Raw genomic sequence first — 23,026 nt, 5'->3', positions numbered from 1 at the left:
TATTTTGCCAGCAGGTAAAAGCCAGCTGCAAGCCATGCCAATTAGAAATTTAAAATTCTCATAACTGAACTGACCAAGCTTTGTTTGAAGTGTGAGTTTTTATTTTTTACAAGACGTAAAACAAAGTGTAGAGTATTTCAAAGAGTAGTAATCTGTCGTGAATATACGGATCAACCTTTTTCCAAGGAAATTTTTTTAACTCTCTTTAATATTCTGTCATAGTCGGTCTTGGAAGTTAAAACTACACAACGAAAAAAAAAAAAACACTCAGGTCAGTTTCGTTTTAACTGAAATTTGATGCCTGTGCAGCCTTTGCGGCACTTTTGAAATAGAATATTTGATAGATTCAATAATTCTCATCTAATGGCAAGCTACTTTTCTGCGAAGTTTGTGAACCGGTGGGTGATCCGGTCAATACTGATGTGCTTCATAAATTAATGGACGGTTTGCTTTTTTGATGAACTTACAGAGAAGATGAGCGTGTTATGCTCCCATGTTCGCCTTCTTGCTATGGTAATTCATCACAAGCTGTCTTTAGAGATGGTGCCCAGATCTCTGCTGGATATGCTGGTTATTGTAATCATTAGTTAATGAAAGTATTCTATACTTCTGCACATAGCAATGAGAAGTGTGGAATAAGAACAAATCGTTGCGGAAACCCGGGAATTCATGGCCCGGGTTAGGCATCTTTGAATCCAAATTGAAATTGAACTCGTCCTGAAAATGGCCTTTCGGGCCAAGTGAGTTAAATTGACAACAATCTTAACATGTATGGTTTAAGTTTCATTACTTGATACTTAAAGCATAACTTAAAACTACTAACATTTTAAATAAAAAGAATGCAAATTTCATAATTGCAACAAAGAATTTTCGTTTAGTTCCCTCGTCCTAAAAAAGCGTATGTGTTTAATTATTTACAGTTTCTTAATAGATGCTTTTTAAAGTTATTGCTATTAATTGACACAACTTTTTCTTGAACAAAACTCCATCATTCCATTGAAAAGTTTTTTTAAAAACTAGCATACTCCCAGGTAGAGTTAAGACGTTACCTCAACTAAGCTTTGTACATATTTAAATGCCAACGAATGCTCTGTACATAATTAAATACTAATAACTGAAACTAATCTATTGTCATTCCTTATGAAGACCATTTTTTGATGAAAACACATATTTACAAATTGTTTCAATTAACAAAACATATCATATAGATTAATACCTGAATCATATCGAAGTTTAGCTCTGTTCTAAGTTCCTTTTGTCTTTGTTTGTTTTTTAAAAACTCCAATTTTCGTTCTCTTTCATTTCTAAACTTTCTTTCAGTCTGTAGTCGCAATGCACGAATCTATATTTTAGCCTACATCATCGACTTAGAGTAAAACTCTCCCGGGATCTCTCGAATTTGAACTGTTCATTCGTTAATCAAAAGTTCTTCTTAGTATTGTGACAAGTCATGTAGTTTGACATGAAGTGGAAGAGGAACGTGTGTAGAGTCCGCTGTCCTCTCAACATTTCTTGCCGTCGAGAAGCACAGTTCGCTCAAAGAAGACTGAGAACTGTCTGATCCGTCTTCTCTCTGCTCATACGGGAGATACCTGCGCCTGAAAAAAAAAAAAAGAAAATTACTTTTGCTGTATAACTAATTAAAGCATTTTCCTCTATTAAGCCATCGTCAAGATCAAATAATATGTAGCAAAGCAATTCTAAATTCAGAACACCCTCAGATCCCTCAGTAAACCTGTTTTCAAACACACCCATAGCTCATAAAGGAAATTTTTCACCATGCTCATAGACCCTTAATCTTGTTCTTATACTGTGCTTTAAACAATCGAAACGTTATCCCGCACACGCTTTGGAAAGAAACCTCTAGCTGTATCCTACTTGTTTGTGTGGCATGAAATCTCTCCACAGAAATAAATACGAACGTCTTTGTGAAGCAAATTTATTGAGATTTTCTCTTGCACTGGGCGAAGTTTTCATGCACTCTACAATGTCATATCTAAACTTGAGTGACCAAGCATAATAACTTTTGCTGTCATCTCCCGACGTTTTTCTTTTAAACTTTAGTTGTGGTTAGATGGAGAATTAGCATAAAGCTGTTATAGAATTAGAGATCAAGAAGTCTCCAAGTCGTTTAATATAAAGTGATTTGAGGAGAAACAGCCTTGAAAATGAGTTCCACGTGCGCAGCCCATGCCAACACATGCGCAAATCTAGCGGGCATAATAACGAACAGTAGCTCAGCTGGGCGCTCAAACATGGCGCACGTTCATGCTACAATAGTGATATTTACTCCAATAGGAATCTTGCTGCGAGGTATTTTGCGAAAGATTAACTTTAATTAGTTGTTTTAGTGGCACGCGACACGAGGATAAACAAACAGATCACAAAATACCCATTCGCTTGTAAACGTGGTGTGCTTTTCAGGGCTAAAACTGCCAACGAATTGATTATAACAATTTAGCTTTTGAAAAGTTTGTATAGATCGTTTGATTATACAAAGGTCTCAACCAACACTCCTACATTTTTCTAGATTTTAAACAGACATCGCTAAACACAATGCAACGCGTCCTCGCAAGACATGTCAAAATTCTTCATTTGACTTTCCTCACTGTGTTTGGCAGTTGTTAGCTTTCTTTTAATTTGAGAGTTTAACAATTTTACTGTTAATTAGAATGAAGCCATGTGTTAGACTGTGAGTAATATATCAAGTATACCTCATGCGGATATCTCATCTCCAAGTAAGAAACTGCACACAACCAACATACTTGATAATTATAACTATAAATGAGTTTTCGATGTGTAACACGCGGACTTTACCTAAAGCTTTGTCTTTCATAAGAAGCTAAACAAAGAAACTTTCAGCAAATGCACCGCTTCGATTAAGAGAAAATTCAAGGCAGAAGAGTCCCAGGTGTTGCAATGTTTCACGAGACTTAAATAAGAACACAGTTTTAGTTAGTTACCGATTTCAGGGAACATGTAAAGATAATGTCGGGATAACACCAACATAACATTGGTGTTGACTGCGGGGGGTCTACTGGGGCGCTAGCGGCATGAGCCATCGTATTTGGCTTAACAAACTTTAAAAAAAACAAGGTCCCTTGTTCTTAAATGTTCTGCTTTTATCCGCTGGGTAACGATTTTTGATCCTTTAGGAACACGAGTTAAAAGAATGTGCTCGCATTAATCGACAGGAAAGTACATAAGATGGATTACTTGAAAGTTATGTTTACAACACTCAGTTAAATGTAAACTTTAGGAAGATCCCCATGATATTTATCGATATACTGCAATAGCGCAACTTTTAAATTGGGTAATCCTTGCTTAAACTAATTGAAATAAGTTTAAAGTTTGATACTTGTGTCAGAAAAATTTGTGAAAAGCTGGTTCATAAAACATCAAATAGACAGATGGATATCGAATGTGTGCCGGGATGTATGATATAAAATGATATCAATAAAAAAAGTCATTGTCAGGGTAGGGGTGGGGACATGTGTGAAATGACTCCCCTTTTTCCAAAGATTAAACTCTAAAGTATCTTAATTGAGATATGTCCCAAGCGCGCATTGACTCCTGTAGGAAAACTGAGCTGATAAAATTGAATTAACAAGGATTTATTGTTTTTAGCTTGCCAACGCCCCTTAGAGTTTTTAGACATTTGAACGTATGTCTTACTTGAAACACCTTTGCACAAAAACTTCGCACAAAAAAGTTGCTACTAAATATAGTTCCACCCTTTTTGGTTCTGATGATCCTGTTGCCTAGAGCTTCCAGCCTTATCTTGCCTACAGAATAAGTGAAGTTAGGCGCAAGTTTAAATCTTCCATATTATGTTAAAGTGTTGTCGCATAGGTCATTAACAGCTTGAGCTGTTTTCTAATTGGCTCTTTCTAACGCGTGGCACGCGACACGAGGGTGAAATAATGAGATATTTTATTATGTTGAGCAAATTAAATCCTTAAAGTTTTCTTTTCACCCCGAATGGGATTTTTTGAAAATTATAATCATGTCTGAAGAGAGATATGTGTACATGACGATGAGTCTTGAAAGTTCTGTGCCTGACTGCAAATGGAATCAAAAGTCGTATAGTAAAGAGATTTCGAGTCTTATTTACTTCTCACAACTAGAAAGGGCAGAAAAAGCTGCAAAGGACTTCTGACTTTGGTTTTCTTGATCTTTTTCATGTTTTGTAACTCATTCACAAGAACATTCTGTAAAGCAAAGTACTTTGCTTAATTTTCCTTTGTTTATTAACGCAAAAGGAATATAATGGAGTGAAGTCGGCACACGACACGAGGCTACTACAAAAAAATCTTTTGTTGAAACTTTCATAGTAGAAGTAACTTTAACGGAAAATTTATGAATACGAGTTAAGTAAAAACTTAGCGGGCGTGTAAACAAATCCCGCTCCCAAGAGATTCTTCGGTTTAGTCTAACTGAAATCGCGTATTCGAGTATTTGCGACTCTCCATTAATCCGTTCTACCAAACATATGATGAACTCCGCGAAAAATTACAAATATACTCTTAATTTCACCCGAAATGAGTTAGATCAAAGCCTTCTATCATCTTTCTGAATCATTTTGCTATCGCGCCCGTTAAAAACTGTATATGATACTGCTTTAATTAAGAGTTAAAAATATGCAGTCCTACCTCAGAGCGAACTTAAAGTTGATTTAGTAATTCGATATTCCTTATACTACAAGAATTTCAGCGCATAACTTATCTAGGCGTTCTATTTGATAGTGTGCAAACTCATTCAAAGTTTATCCCTTAGATTTTAGGATTTATTCTTAAATATGATGTCAGAAAAAACCACAAATATGTTAATTACTATTCCTTTACAAAAAACAGTTTCACGCACGCTAAATTTGGACAATTGCCCACGTGGCACGGGGCGAGTATATTTCAATAGATTCAATAATGGAAGCGCCCTGGAAGGCGAAACAGTTTCAAATGTTTCGCTATATACTCCTGTGTGGCCTTCCTTTAGAATCTCAACAATAACCAGGCACTCTAAGTACACTATTAAGTGAGTAAAACAATAGTGCTGTTTGATTTACCGGCTTAAAGCAAGTGAAACAGCACTCAGGTTTGGAATCACTCAACTGGACCGCCCGAAAGACCCGAGGGCATGGCATTGAGCTAAATCAAAATCCTTCTAGGCCGTTACTAATGCTTTGACATATCTTTTTAATGCATTTGGCACAAATAACGGGGATTAATTAGCCTGCTTTGTGTCTACACAGCGAAAACACTGTTATTGAATGGAAGTATTCTGTTACAGTGAATGAACTAACCCTATATAATGTTATGCTAGTATTGACAAACAAACCGAGAAATATCTTGTGTATCATTCAAAAGTCCCGCTTCGAAATCTACCCGATTTCAACCAAGGTAAGGGCGCGTAGATTGTGCCACATTATTAACTAGGGCAGCTAAAAAAGTCTAAACCATTACAAGCTGGACCTCAACGCTCAATAGAACAAATGCGATCAAAAGTAGTTTAGTGTTCTCGAGGTTCGGCATTTACAAACATTTTTTCTGCTGTATTAAGGGAACCTCACTTAGGTGTGCCTCCAACAGTTTAAGAGTGAAAAGTTTCTTGATCGGTGATCAAAGTTTGACTAAACCAGAGACTATTTTTCAATGTCACATTTACACTCCTTTGGAACATTCAAAACCACGTGTTTCATTTTAAACTACCGAATGTCGGCCACATCGAAAAACGTAAATCACGTTATGTTGAAGTATGAGTAGTGAAATAACCTTTCTTTTTTCAGTTTGAAATTCTAAATCGTTAAGTTTTCCCGCTTGATGTTCTTCGTTACGCGACAAAAGAATACTTTTGTGAATAGCAATCCTTATCATTCTTTTCTTTCAAACATTTCATTGTAGTTTATCGTTATTGCTTGTCACATTGTCAGCTCAAATGAATTTTAACAAAGCCTTGGAGATGTATATGTAAATTTACTACGGTTCAGTTTCAAGTTACAAACTGCTGAAGTCAGATGTGAACAAAAAGTCGCATGATATCAGTGTCAAACGGAAGAAATCAAGAGTAACATTTCTATAAATACTAAGAACTAAATTACTAAAAGATTCATAGGAACTGAGCCATGTCCAGTGATGTTCAATCGGCATTTAACCACAACTGAAATCTTGGATAAGGCAAGGTACGGTAATCCCTTGAACTGAACTTAATATTCCTTGTGTCAAAGTCTTTTGAAAAACTTTTGATAAATATTCCCTCCTGCGTATTCAAAATAACGACGATGATTGAGAATTACGAAGCATATGACGAAATATTTTGTCAAAGACATATATTTACATCAGTTACTAACGAATCACTGAAATACATTTATTAACTGTAAGGCATTTATAATTTCATCCTTTGGAATTACAAGTGCAGTAAATTGTTCAAATACGAAGCATTGTTTCATTTTGGTAAGAATTTTGGCTGGAAATGTAGTGACAGAATCGAATTGATGATGTATTACACCGCATGACCGCGCTATTGATGTTTTTCATGCGATACACATGTACTCATTCTAAACGAAATGTTGTTTGGAATTTTATTAGCCTTAAAATGGTATTTTAAACTGAAATCAAACAAGCTTTAAGTCAGTTGAATGAATTTCACTTAAGCAGATTGTCGGCATTTAGTTCTTGACAAGAGAAAAGCAAAGGCATGCGGTTAATTAACGACAGTACTGTACGTAAAATGGAAGATATATAAGGTACCATCGCCAACTTACAGTGCATCAACAGAATTCGAAAGTGATAAACTGTGTACAACTTTAAGTGAGTTTGACTTTTAGTAAAATATATTATATTCAGTTCTCTGCATGCATTGTTTCAAAATCGACGGTAGTCAGATTATTTCACAATTTCCTTATCGATTTTTCCGATTTTTTGAGATTAAATGATTCTTTAAACTAACTATCTCGTTTATGTGATTTTCGATAAAATAAAACAAACATATCTTGTACGCTGTCGAATTTATGATCGTTCAGCGATGTTTGGGTTTTATGTTGCAAATGTCAATCATTTACAGCTGCTTACATTGTCAAAACTTTATCAGAAATATCATGAAATATTTAATATACCTTGATCCTTTGTCCCGAAATCCTTTGGCAAAGGGGTTGTGGTCGATTTTCATTTGAATCAGCTAGAAACAAACAACAACAAAACGTTCAAACTAAACAAAAATCATTTCATTTAAAGAAGCAGTTATGAGACAGTTTGAAGCTACATTTTAAAGGAATGAAATAAGTCAAGTATTTGATATCATGACAGACTTTTAACAAAGATTTTATTCTCTTCCTTTCAGTCGAGAATTTGTTGCGGAAAAATGTTAAACCAAGACTTCACCAAGTGAATATTTTTTCCCTTTTCTTGCTAGTTATCCGCCAGGTGAAGTTGTGCTTTGTCAGTGCTTCTACCGACTATACATCCATATACATTCATACAAATACAAACACACACACATCTACATGCTTTATTCGATAAAACAGGTTGGAATTAAAGACAGCATTCACTGATGTGACCCTGCTAACTATTTACATGTATATTACAAATATATTTAAAATATCGTTTATAAAATATCGTACAGTACTCGGCTGTCTTCACTAGCGCGGGTATAGAATATCTATGCACTTCTTATCCTTACCTCTTCATTTTGATACGTCGTTACAGCAATGAACGTGGTTTCAGGGAACACATAAGTTGAGCACGAAACTTTTACGCCTTCTTCTGTTTCTTCGACGACATGAATCCTTGGCTGGTACTTTCTATTCGGACTTAGATGAAGCTGCAAAATTTTGTTAACGACACACAGCTTAGAAGAGCGGAAAAGGCTAAAAAAATTATTTTACCATACACGTATTTCTCAGTGATAGACAATCAAAAGATGATTGTGCTTTAGACTTTCATAAAATAAAATTTCCAGCAACAATAATAGACGGAAATTCATCTCTTAAACATTAATCTGCCTTGGGTATGACAGCCACTCAAAAACCACAGACTTTGTTGCCACGAGGGAGTTCTTCCGTTCAGTCTTCGAACTCATAATTACTGTCTTTCGAAAATGCAGCAGTCCTTCCTTAAAATATTACAAAAAATATCAATTTCACAGCTAACCAGAGATGTAAGAATCTTGACTTCATAGTGGGAAAATCTCTTAATACCAGTGTTGAAACTATGGAAAATTGCGCTTAAAAAATTACCCGGGAAGTTTGGTTTATATTAGTCTCTTACGTTTTATTCACGGCGCCAAAATTTGCATCGAAATGTTTTTGACCGGCGCGTTTGTGTAATTTGAGGTTTCTCCGTATTACATTCGCATGTCTTAATTTATTTGACACATCTTGAACTGTTTGGATCATAATTTGCTTCCTCTTTCGCCGGTTTGACCAGCGATGGTTTTGTGACTTTTAGTTGAAAGGTTTTAACTTTGTAATGTAAAAGCATAAAGCAAGTAACACGAGGTAACGCATGAATGCAAAAGACAATGGAAGACACTCATGAATAAGTTATGAGTTCGGTCAGTTTGAAAATTACAAAAATCGTCATCTCGCTATCGCCAAAAAGTCCCTAAATACCCCATGACAACTCTTGTGGCTTGAGGCACGCGGCGAACGTAACCCGCAGTAACTTAGAAACATTTTATCTCCTCGTTCTGTTGGTTTTAAGAGATAAAAACCATCTGGAATTATAAACTTAATCACTGCGTTTCCATTGCCAGACATCGCGGCTCTAAACAACACATGCGTACTAAAAGCACTTCCCATCATTCTTTGCTTTATTTCATTGGCTTTTTCTTGGCATACATTCTGTTTATCGACAGTTTTGGGATACAAGAAAGCCGCTTCTCACTAATAAACTTATTTTCGTGAGGAAAATGTCAACAAAAAACAGATTTCTTTCGAGTTAAATTAAATCTTGAACTTTGATTAGATACTCTTAGATGTAATCATGAAAAAGAATTACCTCGCCATCTTTAAACGGGCCAACTCGACGATTCGTCAAGCGAACTTTCTTGAAGTCCACGCCATTTTTCATCCAGTACAGGCCAGTGTGCGCCACTTCGTCCGCCTGGTATGACTGTATGTAAGGTAAAGCGTGCATCTCACTCGCCATTCCGTTTACTTGCCACATATTGTTCACAAAAGTGTACGCATAGCCGTCCACGGGGACAATATCAACGTGGACGGAGTAATAACGTCTCGGATCCATTCCAAGAAAAGAAAGAGCGAGTGTTGGAAACATCCGTCTGCAATGAAATCAAACGTTTTAGCGTGAGATAAGTTGAAATAAATGATAAAATGTCAGCTCGGTGGGGTTTTCTGCTTAATAAACAATCTACGCGAATTCAACGCGATAGGCGAAAAGCAGGTGACAAGCGATTCAAACATGCGCTTTCATGATGAAAGCCTTGTGTTGAGCCAGTTTGATTGCGGACAACTAGCAAGCAATAGAAGAGTTCAGCTTCTGTGATCTAAAGATGCTGACAAAACCCCTCATAAGGGCTTAACGTGTACGATCAGTAGCTATGTGAGGCACGCGCAAGACCTGTGTCGACTAAGTTAAGCCAAGTACAATAAAGGCAAAGCACAAAGGTTTAAATGCAGAGTAAGCTAAAGCACATGCTAAGGGAGCCCTGTCATCTGTTTAAATCATCTCTCCTCTCATTAGCAGAAGCAAAACATCGTTCATTATTTTATGAGTCACAAACAATGAGACACACCCATAAAAAGAGGGCACGTGGGAAATACAATCTGCGCTAAACCCTTAAGTGGTTGTTTACTTTGCGCTATCCATATGCCTTTCTCCTTTGTGGTTTTGTTGCTATCTGGACCTTCCTCCACCTACGCTTTGCTGATTTTTAGATAGACGAACTGAATAAACAACCCGTGTCTTGAAAAACAGCTTATCAAAACCAAGATATTGTGATGACGAACAAGTTTATTGGTGCACGTTTGTATACAGAAATTCAGATGCAGTAAGAAGAAACAAGTGAAAACAAGGACTCTCTGATAATGAAACTCTCAACAAAACAAAGAACTTTCACCTCATCTCAACATGTCCCATCAAGAGTGCTTCGCGATACACATGTGTACAGTTTGTTTGCATTCCTTGCTAAATCACACCGCTCAACGCACAGTGATCTTATATTCAGCTCGAGCTGTTTGATATAAAACCTTTTCGTTATCTTGTTATTTTGATACCCCAGGGCATAGTGTTTGTATCGCTATCGGCTCTTGCTATGATTTTGAACTTTTTGTTTGAGCGTGATTGATCAAAGAGGACATGCAATTGAATTACTTTTCGCCGATATTCTGCACTTGGAGAGATAAGCGATCAAAAAGGTCTTTGTGTCCACATGTGAATAATTCTTATCTTTATTATATCTGGTATTTTTTTGCATATTAAAAGTAACTAACCCGCATTTTAATAACACTACACCTGGGAATCATAATAGTAACATATGAAAGGTTCAAGTCACTTCAGAACTCGGTCCATCCTCAATTTTCCCAATCTCAAAACACCTCACGCGATAGAAACCTTATCTGAGGTAATCTTTTGCGATAGAAATTCCATTTTTTCTGCCAGACTAAAACGATCTCAGACACTAAGCTTTCAGTAAACTATTATTTTTGGGAAATAGAATCGTTCAAATGCAATGCATGAAAGTTCAAAGAGAGAGGACGGGGAAAATCGTATTTATTAATCTATTCACACCCAGTTGCAAATTTCTTTAGAAGTTACTGCCTAGCTTGAGACAAAAGTTGGTACTACAAAAGTTAACGTTTCCCTTCAGAAAGTGTTTCATAAGATTTTAATTGCACATAATACTGTCAGTGTTTGATGACCCCACTTTCGACTCCTTGGATAAAACAATTGATTTGTGGCGGAAGAAAGGATCCAGTATCAAAGGCACACGCAGAGAAAGAAAATCAACAGTTTGAAAGAAACCCAAAAGAGATTTGTTTTGTCATTTGCACCTGGGGAAATTATAGAACATAGAAAATAAAACTCTTGTGGCACGCGACCGCATTCTTAACATTCGAAAGCGCGCGTGGACACGGGAAAATTTCTTTGAAAATGACGTCACGTATTGGTAGAAAGCTATAAACGAAATGACATAAAACAAGTTAGCAGTTAAACGGATAGATTATTTTTCATATTTCATGGAAGGAATTAGCCGGGTCGGATGTTTTGTGCAATTACCGAACAAGAATTAAGAAACCCCAGCTACCCGCAGCGAAAATAACCATTGACTGAATTAAATGCAAAAGACAATTATTCCGCCGTGAGTAAGCTCTTAGTTTGCATGTCAAGGACAAGACCAATTTGAAGCGCAATGAATTTGAATAGCTGAAAGTTTCTTTTTACCAAATCGTTTCTTGAGAGTAACACTCCGTTTTACTCGAATTTAACTTCTCAATTCAAAGGTAGTTAGTTGTTTCGGGAGAGCGGTTAAAGAATTTACACCCAAACCACTGAAGTTTCATTCGCTTGAAAATTAAGTCCCTTAAAGTTTTTGCTGTTCGACAAAAATTCAACGAGAAGGATTTCAGCGCTTTTGTTATTGAGCAAAAATTGCTATCCGCCTTCTGCAAGGCGTAAAATTTAGTAAAATGTGGCGGAATTCTTTACGAATTTAATAACATTTCATTTCGAATAATTTGTGTAATTTTCACTGGTGTCTCAAGAAACATAATAACGAATTTTAGTAGATTCGTTTTTCACGATAAGTGGTTCATAAACATTTGAAGAGACTTTTCAAAAAGTCATTTTTCTAAATGTTTGCCTTTTATTCCAGTAAAATCGCTTCAGTTACGGAATGAGGTTTGACTCGATTTGTCATACATGGTATTAGACAAGATTTTCTCTCACCTTCCCGTCCTTGTAATCACCATTTCTGTACCGCAAGCGTAGAATTTCCACCACAGATCGCTTTGTTGCATGGCGACTTGAACCTCACGCTGTACCTCCATAACTCTCATTTGCGGCTGACTGTATGAAGCAGTGTTCTTTAGAGAGTCTAAATTTCTAACCAAGTCGCAACAAGCTGCGAACTGCTGTAATGGATCTAGGATTGAAGTACTTCTTGTTAATCCACGCCTTTTGCCATCTCCGCATTTTTCACCTCGCGTTTGTTCTCCGTTCAAAATGTTTTGGATGGAGTGGTCTTCGTAAACGTCTCTTGATACCGCGCAGATCTTTGCCTTCTGTGCTAATCGATCATTTTGGCAGCCATTCCACCAATTTCCTTTCTCTTTGTGATCCACTGAGGGCGGATTTACTTCACTTGTCTCCCGAGTGTTGGAATTTTCATTAAAATCCTTGGTTAGCAAGCTAGCGATTGAGAAAGCTGCAGCCCTCGGCGAGAGGTTGTCACTGTCATCAGCCGGTGCGCTCATGGTTTTGACTTCGCTTCTCCTTGCCTCTTTTCTGAGATACTAACTTCACAAGTCAGTAAGTGACCCAGTGGGTTTTTTAACATGTATCACCTTTTACCGCGTTTATGTTAACAGTGGCTCAGGTTGAAAACTAGCTTGCTTCTGTAAGACGTGTAAATTGATTGGCTCGTCACATAAACAATCGCCTTAATTGACCCCCGAGACATCAAGTTTATACAAAACTGCTTTGAAGTGAGAAAGGTGTCACACTAACAATTCACTGCTGGGCGTTAATTGCTCAGAAATTCTGTATTCAACGACTTGTGATTGGGCGGGCCGGCTTAGCGCACGACAATCTGCATCAAATATTTTGCCTGTGGTAGAGGCAGGTGTAAAACGTTTGGTTTTTGGGTTTTTGGGCTTTATCGCTTAGTATTAATACCATCCAATTAAAACTTTTTAAACTGGCTTATGACGCAGCTGATAATCGTCGGATAAAGCGACTGCAACAAAGAATCCCTGTGGTTGGAACAATTTAAAAGTTAGGGAAGTTGTTAAATTACTCGCGCAAATGACTCTGATGGTCTTAAATCACCAGCACCAAAAAAACAAAAAAAAAGAAAAAAAGAAATGAAAAATCGCGCGCTTACTCAGCGCACTTTTGTGCGCAAATATGACATCAACAATAGCAAGAAGATTTAATTGTCTCTTATCATATTTAGTCAGTCAAGAGGAGTTTTTCTCAAGAAAAAGAGATACCGACTTCATTGAGAGTGGCAGAAAGAAATTTAATCCGACTTTCTGGTGAATTATGCCAATAATCACTCTGGCTGTTTGGTGGGGACAAATTTTTCTCTCGGTGCTTTGTGTGCTATGAAACAATGCTTAGTCACACTCAATCACTTTTTTGTAAACTGATCTAATTTATCAGCGAAGTTTAATGTAACTTTTACTTTTAACTTTGACACCATTCGAGAAAAACTTACACGCAACGTTCTCTTCTTAAAGGTGCTTCAATTTTGTTTATGCCGCTTATTATAACGTGACACTTAAAAGTCCTAGGAAAGTTTTAACCCTAGCTCTTATCAATTCTTAAACTACAACTTTCTTCAATCAAGCAAAGGCGAAAACTATGACCGCGGCAACACAGTGCCGAAAAACACAAAAGGTGTGAAATGTTGAGATTGCCCTTTGGGAATCACAACATCCTAACAAGCACGCTTACACAAAACTTGTGAAAACAGTGATTATATTCCACGCAAAGAAAGCTAGCTTTTACTGTTGTTGAACCATCTCTTAAGACTTCGAAAATAGTTAGCGCGCAACTGCAGACTGAAAAAATATTAGACCGACTGGAATTGAACTCCAAGAAATGAAACGTGAGCACTGGGGACAGGATGAGATTTACTTCCGAGAGTTTCCGAGATCAAACGTTCTATACTACTGAAAACGGAAAATCAAACTTTTGAGTAAGGGCATTTATCATTCATTTGTTGTGGTTTAGACAAAGAAAATCAAACAACAGTAGAGCGGTGCGCGCACAGATCGCACGGAAAAGATCTGAATGCACTGAATTCAGAAGACAGCTAATTAGTTTTCACAAGTTCGCGCGTACAGATTTTTTTTCTGACAGGACAGGTTGTCGCTCAGTACCTTACAGTAAAAATCCACCCACTAACCTCTATAACCGGCAAGAGCATTTTATTTGTCCTTGGTCTAACCTGGTCATGCCGAACTTGACCCAAGTGTTCGAACTTCGAGCAAACAAGATGGCCTTCATTTCTGAGACGCAAATTTTAAAAAGACGACCGGGACAAGTCAGATGCGAAGTCTCTATTTAAAACAATCAGATCTTGAAACTCGACTAAAAATTTGTCGGGTCTTATCATTCCTTTGAGCCTTGTTACGATCTAAACCCCAGTAATTGACATAAAACAGCAGCTCATACGTAGAAACGACAATCATCATGCGGGAAAACGCAAATAAATAAATAAATAAATAAATAAATAAATAAATAAATAAATAAATAAATAGATAGATAGATAGATAGATAGATAAATAAATAAATAAGTAAAATAATTATAAAAAAAATAAATAAATAAAATAAGTTAATGTTTACCACCACATTTTGGATAAGAAGAGGACTGGATTCGACTGGCGCGACTGGATCTGGAACCGAGACACATATTGCGCCTACGTAGTAGGCTTTACCGCTGGCTTGAAAATGAGGAGAAAGTCACAAAAAAATCCATCACAAGATGAGGCGAAGTAAACGTTTAGCGGCGAAAAAAGACGCAGCATTTTCCGAAACAGAGGGAAGTAGTCAAGAAGAACCTGCAGATATCACGAGTCCTGAAACAGGAGACTTGGTTGCAAAACCTTACGATGACATTGCAACAGACGGGAGAGAAGAAATTGATGATGATGTCAGTAGTGAGAGAATTTGGATGAGTTCACAAGAAGAAGACGAGCCTGGAAGAGCAGAGGAATTTCTCAGTCTTCCAACTGAATTCAAAACCAAATTAAAGGAGTAAGTTGATTGTGAGATCTTTTAAATGGGTATAACAAAGTTTGCAAATTAAATTAAGATTGCTGTGTGATTTTCTAACTGCGAGGTAACCAAGCTTCATAGCCATGCTGGGAGAATGTCGTGGGTTGTAGCAAAGTACATGCAGGGAATTAGAACTGATCTTCCCTCAGTGTGGCTTAGCGCTAGAGTGATCGATAAGAGACTTAAATCATGATATTGTATGCGAAGGTGAATTAATCAACACGACACGAGCGTGGGACAAAGAAAAATTCTGAGTCCCCGACAGGAATCGAACCCATGACCTCCCGAACACCGGGCGGGCGCTCTATCCACTGAGCTACGAGAACTCATGAAGAGCAAGGCCATTTAACTGAGTTCATATATGATAGGTGTCCTGTGATAAGTTAATAAAGAATTTTAATAAAGAATAATAAAGAATTTTTCTTTGTCCCACGCTTGTGTCATGTTGATTAATTCACCTTCGCATTTCATTACCGAGCTTAAAATTCACCATCTTTATTAACTTATCACTACTCACGATGAATTCGATAGCATTGATCCTAGCAGTATGCAGGACACCTATCATATATGAACTCAGTTAAATGACCTTGGTCTCCATGAGTTCTCGTAGCTCAGTGGATAGAGTGCCCGCCCGGTGTTCGGGAGGTCATGGGTTTGATTCCTGTCGGGGACTCAGAATTTTTCTTTGTCCCACGCTCGTGTCATGTTGATTAATTCACCTTCGCATTTCATTATCGAGCTTAAAATTCACCATCTTTATTAACTTATCATGATATTGTAGTTGTAGAAAAGCTTAAAATGTAGGAACTCTACCCGATCTAAAATGTAGTAAAATTTTGGGCTGAAAATAAAGCATTCCTATTGACTGATTTGGAATGCCTGATGTGCATCACTGTGAAATTAAGAATAAAAATCAGGTATAATAATAAAGAATGCAGAGGAATCTGACTTTTAGAATTTGAAAATTTGAAAATGGTGAATGAGTCATCGAAACGTCATCGAAATTATTATCACTTATTTTTATTCTTAATTGTTTGTCCAAAGCCTCTCTTACTGTGAAATTAGTCAGATAAAAGGAAATTTCTGTAGATTTTAAAGTCTTCTTTGCAGTCACCATTTAGGTGCTTATGCACTGTTTCTTCCCTGTACTGCATTCCTTTTGTTTTGACTGCATTTACTTTGACACAGATTGGAAAGAAAGTGGCGGTTAATGTTTGGCCAAATGCTGTAAGATCGCATTAATTCTAAACTTGGATGCCTATTAATGCATATATAATTTTTTCTCTGCATATTAAGTTTTTCAATCAGGTGTGCGGTATTTGGAGAAAGCTTTGTTTTATTTTGATGTCTGGTGTGTATCAAATTCAAAAGGCGACATCTCTGATGCTTGGTGTAATGATAATTAAGACAGAACTTTTGATTGGTGAAGTTGGTGAATTTTGGCTCAACTTAGATATGAACACATGAGCATTGAAGCAATTATTGGCTAAACCATGCAAAGGAATGTAGGTCACGTATGAGCAGCCGTTAGTGGGGAGAAGTGTTCATTGCAACCCAAATAACAGCAGTGAAAGAGACTTTAAATTTTATTGTTCTTTGTTAAGGATTTCACTTTTGGCCTCGGGTGTATGAGGTCAGTCAAGTGATCCCTTTGCCTGCCTCCTTCTAAAATTCACAGGAACAGCAAAGCAGAAGTTGAAAAATAATTTAACTGACTCAGTAACTGCATTAAGCTAATTTACGTGGAGCAAGACTTATTCAGTTTGTTTGTTGTAGTCCTTCCGTGCTCTCATCTGAGTTGCAAGTGGACATTGATACAGATGATTTGTATCTCAAGTTTGACAAAACCAGCTTCAAACCTGTCACAACTAGTAGGAGCTTTGATGATGTTGTTTGCAATAACAAAGAGGTGAGAAATTAGAACATTTTATTCCTGTAGTACTCCTTTAAAAAAGTTGGGTTGAGTTTTGCAAAATTAATTGAACAGTGTGAATACCCTGTCTGTTGTGTCACTGAGTGATGGAGCATAACTCACTGAATGGAAATATGGTTATACAGTGTGTGTAACATTTAAACCACAGAAGGAAGCTACCAATAGCTATTCAATAGAAACTGCCAACTATTCAAGAGCTAAAATTGTTTATTTTCTGAGAGATTTGTATTTGTTTTGACTACAGAATTTTATCGTAATTTTGTAGTCACAACAAATACAAAATCTCTCAGAAAATAAACAGTTTTAGCAAGAGTTGATGCAGCTGCCAAAAAAAACATATTTTTCGTAACCACATGGCATACGTTAATGCTGTAGATCAAAATATTAATAAAGAAATCATGCATATTCTAAAGTTACCTCTTTACTAATCTGTAATACTTGTGGTATGCATATGACTACATGTAGTTTTTGTTTCCTGAACTTTATTCTCTGTTCTAACCCAGGGATGAATTTTTGTGTGATTTTACTGGATACTTTACATTATGTGGTGCAAAATTACAGGATGGATATCATGCAATAACCCTGTGTCTACATAGATATTAGTCCTCCAATTATTTTCATTGAAAAACAAAACCAGCTCGAGAGTTTCAACTACACATTCTTTAATATTATATTGAAAAAAAACAAACTCATTTTGTAGAGTTCAAAGACAGAGACATTAAAACATTGGTGGCAAATTCTGTTCCTGAAAGTACTAAAAAGTCATCAGAATATGTCAATGTTTGAAGGTGAAGAAAGTTACAACTGTCACATTTTACTTCTTAGGCAAACTTAAATTTGAATCATTTTTTAAAACAGACAATTAATACACTGTGTTTACTTGTACCTTAAATGAGGTTAACTAAACTTATGAAATGTACTTGCTTACATGTATGTTAATCATGCACATTTGCCATTATTATTGCTACTGGCTTTTTTTAGGAACAGTTTTTGTACGATGCAAAAATTAATCAGAGAGTTCTAGAATAAATGAACCCCTTTCTGGCTTGGTGGTATGTTGGCTGATAATGTTGTTAGCTGAAAGATTTGCCTTAAAATTTCACATTTACCCTCAATGCTTCTCTTCCTGGACAAATATTTCTCAGCTGCGAACATAATCAGCTGACATACCAACAAAGTGAGAAGGTGTTTATTTACCAAATAGGACTTTCCTCCAATCTTGTACACTGTAAGTCCTGTACTGTAAAGTTAATAGAGATCAACAATAAAGAATGTTGGAAGAGGTGTTGCATCAGGTCAAGCAGTTTCATTCAATGTACTTGTAATACTTGAATAACACAGTTTTTGTTTCTTTCAGCTGATGAAACGAAGTGTGATTACAAGCGACTTTGAAAAGAGGCATTCTGTTCCTCCAGTGCATGTTTCAAAGTTCACTCACAAAAAACAAAAGAAGGTTAATAAGCCGATAATTGAATATTGCACATATATATAATTATATATAACTATTGAGGTCTAGTGAGACAAAAGTACTGTTATAGTAAATGGTTTGGACCCAGGAGTATCAGTAGTTCGTATAGTGTGATCGTCTGGGTGAGTGTAGTTCTGAAAAGAACTGTTGTTGGTGACTGACGTTTCGACAACCTGAGCAGAAGTCATCTTCAGAGTCAAGTGAATAGTGTTTGTTAGTCAATGGTGTTATAAGTCTGGTCCATTGAACGTTATTGGTCAGTTTAGCCATGATGGTATTGGCTGAAAGACTCATGTAAAGTTTGTCATCAGTCATTGGTGGGTTTCGATCCGTCTATTGTTAGTCAAATCACAGGCGACCCAAGCTCTCAATGTTATCCTTTTTTTTTCACTTTTATGTGAACGTTCAGCCTAACGTGACGTATGGCATTTACTATTACATAACGACTGAATTTGACTACGCGAAACGTGACTCTGGCCTTGCAGCATATGGAGGTGTTGTGTTACAATGGTTTGAATTTATAAAGGTTTGTATAAGAATGCAATGGTTTTGCTTGAAAAGTCAATTATTTCATATCATATTTTGTGAATAAAATCTACTTACCCTGTTACTGTGTTGTATTCTTTGTTGTTTGCGAGCTCCTCAGGCCGATCTAACACGATTTCGGCAAGTTATTGCTCTGTGGGTTTCCACTACTAAAAGAAAGACAAGGCCGGACAATGATTTCCGGAGTGCCCGCCGCTCAAAGCGAATAAATCCACTGAAAATAACCCTGCCGGCTCAATTCCTCTGTAGAATTGAAGAAGAGATCTTGAAGTTCCATGTCAGTTCACTCGCTACGCGATTCCATCCACAACGCCTTCGCAACGATATATTTATTTTGAGATTGCTTCGCTCGCAAATTCGAAAACAGCCACTTCACAAAAGTTAGGACATTTTTGCGGTGTTGGGTAACTATAATTAGCCCAACCGGGGGTAGTCAGCAACGATTTGTCAACAGTCAAACCAAAATGCTCCCTGGTACCCTCGTGCTTTATTTGTCAAACCCATAAAGGGAGTGCCCGGTTACCTGCGAATTATAGTTACCCGACACCGCGAAAGTGTCCTAACTTTTGTGAAGCGGCTGTTTTCGAATTTGTGAGTGAAGCAATCTCGAAATAAATATATCGTTGCGAAGGCGTTGTGGACGAAATCGCGTAGCGAGTGAACTGACATGGAACTTAACAAAAACAAAAACAAAAAAAACAAAAAGGCTTTATTTAACGAGGGTAACATAATTTACTGGTTGCCCAGTAGTTTACAACATCTCTTCTTCGATTCTACGGAGGAATTGAGGCAGCAGGGTTATTTTCAGTGGATTTATTTGCCTTGAGCGGCGGGCACTCCGGCCTCTGGCCTTTCTTTTAGCAGTGGAAAACCACAGAGCAATAACTCGCCGAAATTGCGTTAGATCAGCCTGAGGAGCTGGCAAACAACAAAGAATACAACACAGTAACAGGGTAAGTAGATTTTATTCACAAAATATAAGAATAATCGACTTTTCAAGCAAAACCGTTGCATTCTCATACAAACCTTTATGAATTCAAACCATTGTGACACAACACCTCCATATGCTGCAAGGCCAGAGTCACGTTTCGTGTAGTCAAATTCAGTCGTTATGTAATAGTATATGCCATACGTCACATTAGGCTGAACATTTGTGTAAAAGTAAAAAAAGGATAACAGTGAGAGCTTGGGTCGCCTGTGGTCAAATTGGTCGGTTTTTGGTCTGTGTATTTTTAGGTCGGTCTGTTAGAAGTCCGTTTGTTGGTTTCGTTTCCGTTTTGGATAAGTCATTTGTAAGGTGCTGGTAGTTGTTGACATCTGTTGAGAGGCGTTTGTTCTAGGTTAGTGTACCAGCTTTCCAGAGTCAATCGTTGAAAATAGTTGGCATCACCATTTCTCGTAGCTCTTTTGTGTTCAGTCAGTCTTGTGTTAAGGTTTCTGCCAGTCTCACCAGTGTAGGAAGCCTGAAAGTCGGAGCATTTGATCTTGTAAACTACTCCCTGTCTGTTGTTAGGTTTGTCCCTGTCTTTCACATTGGTCAGTAAGTGTCGTAACGTAGTTGTAGGTTTGTGGGCTACACGGATGTTGTAGGGCTGTAGGATCCGTGAGATGTCTCAGAAGTGCCCTTAATGTAAGGTATAATCACTGTAGTAACAGGTGTTGGGTTCCTGTTCGTAGCGTCAGCTTCAGTAGGCCGGTAAATGTTTCGTCTAATAAAGTCAGTGTTGTAGATGACTTCCGCTCAGGTTTTCGAAACGTCATTCACCAACAACAGACAATCACACTAAATGAACTACAAAAGTCCTATTGAAAATGATGTTTCTTCAAAGTTCACTCACAAAAAACAAAAGAAGGTTCATAAGCCGATAATTGAATATTGCATGTATATATAAAATAATTATACATAACCATTGAGGTGTAGTGAGAGAAAAGTACTATTATAATAAATGGTTTGAACCCAGGAGTATCAGTAGTTCGTATAGTGTGATCGTCCGGGTGAAAATGATCCATGTAGGAACTAAACATCTACATGTAGGAAACTTAATTGCATTGCTTATTTTAAGGTATCTTCATCGTTGTTGTTGCCACTGCTGCTGTTGCTGTCGCCATTATCACTGCTGTCATCATCATTATCATCATCATCATCATCATCATCGTAAAAACACTTTATGTCAAAACAACATTAGTGTCAGTATATCCCACCAGTGTGTGCTATGTAATCCAGATCCTGTTTAATGTGATCTACAATGTCACATCTCACTCTGTGCAGTTTGTCCACAGCCTGTGGCACCTTCCCCTTGAGATTATACGGTTGTGGTACCATACATAATAATTATTATAACTTGTTCAAATGTGATGTGACTTTTTGCTTGATATTTCAGAAAACCAAAGAGGAGTCTGCAGGGCCGATGTGGTTTAACCTTCCAGCAACTCAGTTAACGCCAGAAATTGAACAGGACATGAAAGTTATAAAAATGAGAAATATCTTGGACAGAAAACGACATTACAAGAAGAATGACTCATCTGCTTTGCCTAAATATTTCCAGGTTATTAACGATTGAATTATTGTACAAAATTATGGTACCAGGTAGTAACATTGCTTCTGTCAACCTTTGCAAATTGGATAAGTTTGTGAAAACGTTTTGCCTGAAGAAAAATCCTGTTAATTCTAGTTTATTGCATCAGAAGCGAGAAGGAAAAGTTTAAAATTTGAAAACATTAACATTTTCTACTGCTCTAAATCTCAGAAATATACAATGCTGGCCCTGGCCCTGGCTGGGGACCTTGCGTTGTGTTCTTGGGCAAGACACTTAACTCTCACAGTGCCTCTCTCCACAAAGGTGTGTAAATGGGTGCCCACAAACTTAATGCTGGGAGTCACCCTGCGATGAACTAACATCCCATCCTCTAGGGAGAAGAAATTCTCCTAGTCGCTTCATGCTACAGAAACTGGGATAAGCTCCGGCCTGATAGGCCACTTGGCTTGTATTCAGACTCAACCTGTTACAAAGTAAAGTACGGTATTTATTTATGGATCATGTCTTTAATTTATTATGAATTGCTTTATTGTACAGATTGGTACTGTGGTGGAGGGATCTGCAGACTTCTACACTTCTCGTATTCCTAAGCGTCAACGGAAGAGTAACTTGATTGATGAGTTACTATCAGATGCTGAATTTAGGAGGTACAGTGTATGTTGGTTGTGCAACTTAATATGATTCCTGTGTAATAATTGGCAATAAAATTTTAATATGTGTGGTTTTTGTTACTGTTACAGGTACAACAAGAAAAAATATTTGGAAATACAGGCTGCAAAGCAAAGTGGAAAGAAAGGATTTCACAAAAAGAAAACAAACAAAAGAAAATCAACTGCAATGAGAACTTAGCCATAGCTGTTTGTTATGTCAGCATTTTAATATTACCAAGATGTATTGCTATGAGATTATTTTATAGTTTAATAATTACACAGAGATTAAAGAGATCCTGTTTTATTTATTGAAGACAGTTTTGTGTATGGTTTTTGGCACCTTCTGTGGTAGAAATACATGTACAAAGTCTGCAAAGCCTGATGTTGATGAACATGGTTTGACTCCTTGAACATAACGAATAGGGTGACAAATTTTTGTCAGGTTTGGTAGTCCAGGGGCTAGAGGCAAAGCAAAAAATCAATTTTTGTGTAAGTAGTTACTTTAGAATCCCTGAATGTTTTCAGCAGGATCGTTGTGTTGAAGAACTATCCATCTCTGAATGCTGGTGACTAAGCAATTTTTTAAATACTTTTCGATGTCACTTTTCTGAAATTGAATCCCCCTTACCAATCCCCCTCCTGGTAATTTCTAAGGGAGGGTTCCACCTTCTTTCTCCCTGTGATATTTTGGACAAATCCCCCAATGTAACTTACTTGCTTTTCTCATTGTAATAAATAATAAAACACTTTAATAGCTGACACAATTACTGGTAACCCAGTAGTTTACATTGTGGGCTACATATAAAAAATATATATATATTTAGTTAAAAAATGTTAAAATATTGAAGAAGTTAAAATATAATACAGCATGCACATAAAATGTATTCGAACATATTACAAGACATTTTCAAAACGTTCTAGAGATGGTAAAATGC

At 37.0% G+C, this 23,026-nt stretch overlaps 2 protein-coding genes across 2 annotated transcripts; one reads left to right on the top strand and one right to left on the bottom strand.

Moving 5' to 3' along the window:
* Positions 1-79: 79 nt before the first annotated feature.
* On the bottom strand, positions 80-12,612 carry LOC110062453 (T-box transcription factor TBX5-A-like). Its single transcript, XM_020769375.2, has 5 exons — positions 11,901-12,612; positions 8,991-9,273; positions 7,672-7,812; positions 7,109-7,170; positions 80-1,598 (listed from the first exon to the last, which is right to left on the bottom strand). The coding sequence occupies exons 1-5, from the start codon at positions 12,425-12,427 to the stop codon at positions 1,433-1,435; spliced, it is 1,179 nt and encodes a 392-aa protein (XP_020625034.1). The 5' UTR covers positions 12,428-12,612; the 3' UTR covers positions 80-1,432.
* Positions 12,613-14,616: 2,004 nt separating this feature from the next.
* On the top strand, positions 14,617-22,404 carry LOC110062548 (uncharacterized). Its single transcript, XM_020769476.2, has 6 exons — positions 14,617-14,936; positions 16,734-16,866; positions 18,248-18,343; positions 21,286-21,450; positions 21,979-22,088; positions 22,182-22,404. The coding sequence occupies exons 1-6, from the start codon at positions 14,665-14,667 to the stop codon at positions 22,288-22,290; spliced, it is 885 nt and encodes a 294-aa protein (XP_020625135.2). The 5' UTR covers positions 14,617-14,664; the 3' UTR covers positions 22,291-22,404.
* The last annotated feature ends 622 nt before the right edge of the window (positions 22,405-23,026 follow it).

The sequence above is a fragment of the Orbicella faveolata genome, unplaced genomic scaffold (genome assembly GCF_042242905.1).
Source record: "Orbicella faveolata isolate gen_17 unplaced genomic scaffold, um_ofav_v1 contig_37, whole genome shotgun sequence".
Classification (NCBI taxonomy): domain Eukaryota; kingdom Metazoa; phylum Cnidaria; class Anthozoa; order Scleractinia; family Merulinidae; genus Orbicella; species Orbicella faveolata.
Note: the sequence above shows the minus strand (reverse complement) of the source record. Positions and strands in the feature narration are given on the sequence as shown.

Coding starts and splice junctions, on each gene's coding strand:
- LOC110062453 (XM_020769375.2), bottom strand. CDS start 12,427: ATGAGCGCACCGGCTGATGACAGTGACAACCTCTCGCCGAGGGCTGCA. Junction 9,274..11,900: donor GTGATTACAAGGACGGGAAG/GTGAGAGAAAAT, acceptor ATTTCATTGCAG/ACGGATGTTTCCAACACTCG. Junction 7,813..8,990: donor GCCCGTTTAAAGATGGCGAG/GTAATTCTTTTT, acceptor AAAATTTTGCAG/CTTCATCTAAGTCCGAATAG.
- LOC110062548 (XM_020769476.2), top strand. CDS start 14,665: ATGAGGCGAAGTAAACGTTTAGCGGCGAAAAAAGACGCAGCATTTTCC. Junction 18,344..21,285: donor CTCACAAAAAACAAAAGAAG/GTTAATAAGCCG, acceptor TTGATATTTCAG/AAAACCAAAGAGGAGTCTGC. Junction 21,451..21,978: donor CTTTGCCTAAATATTTCCAG/GTTATTAACGAT, acceptor TTTATTGTACAG/ATTGGTACTGTGGTGGAGGG.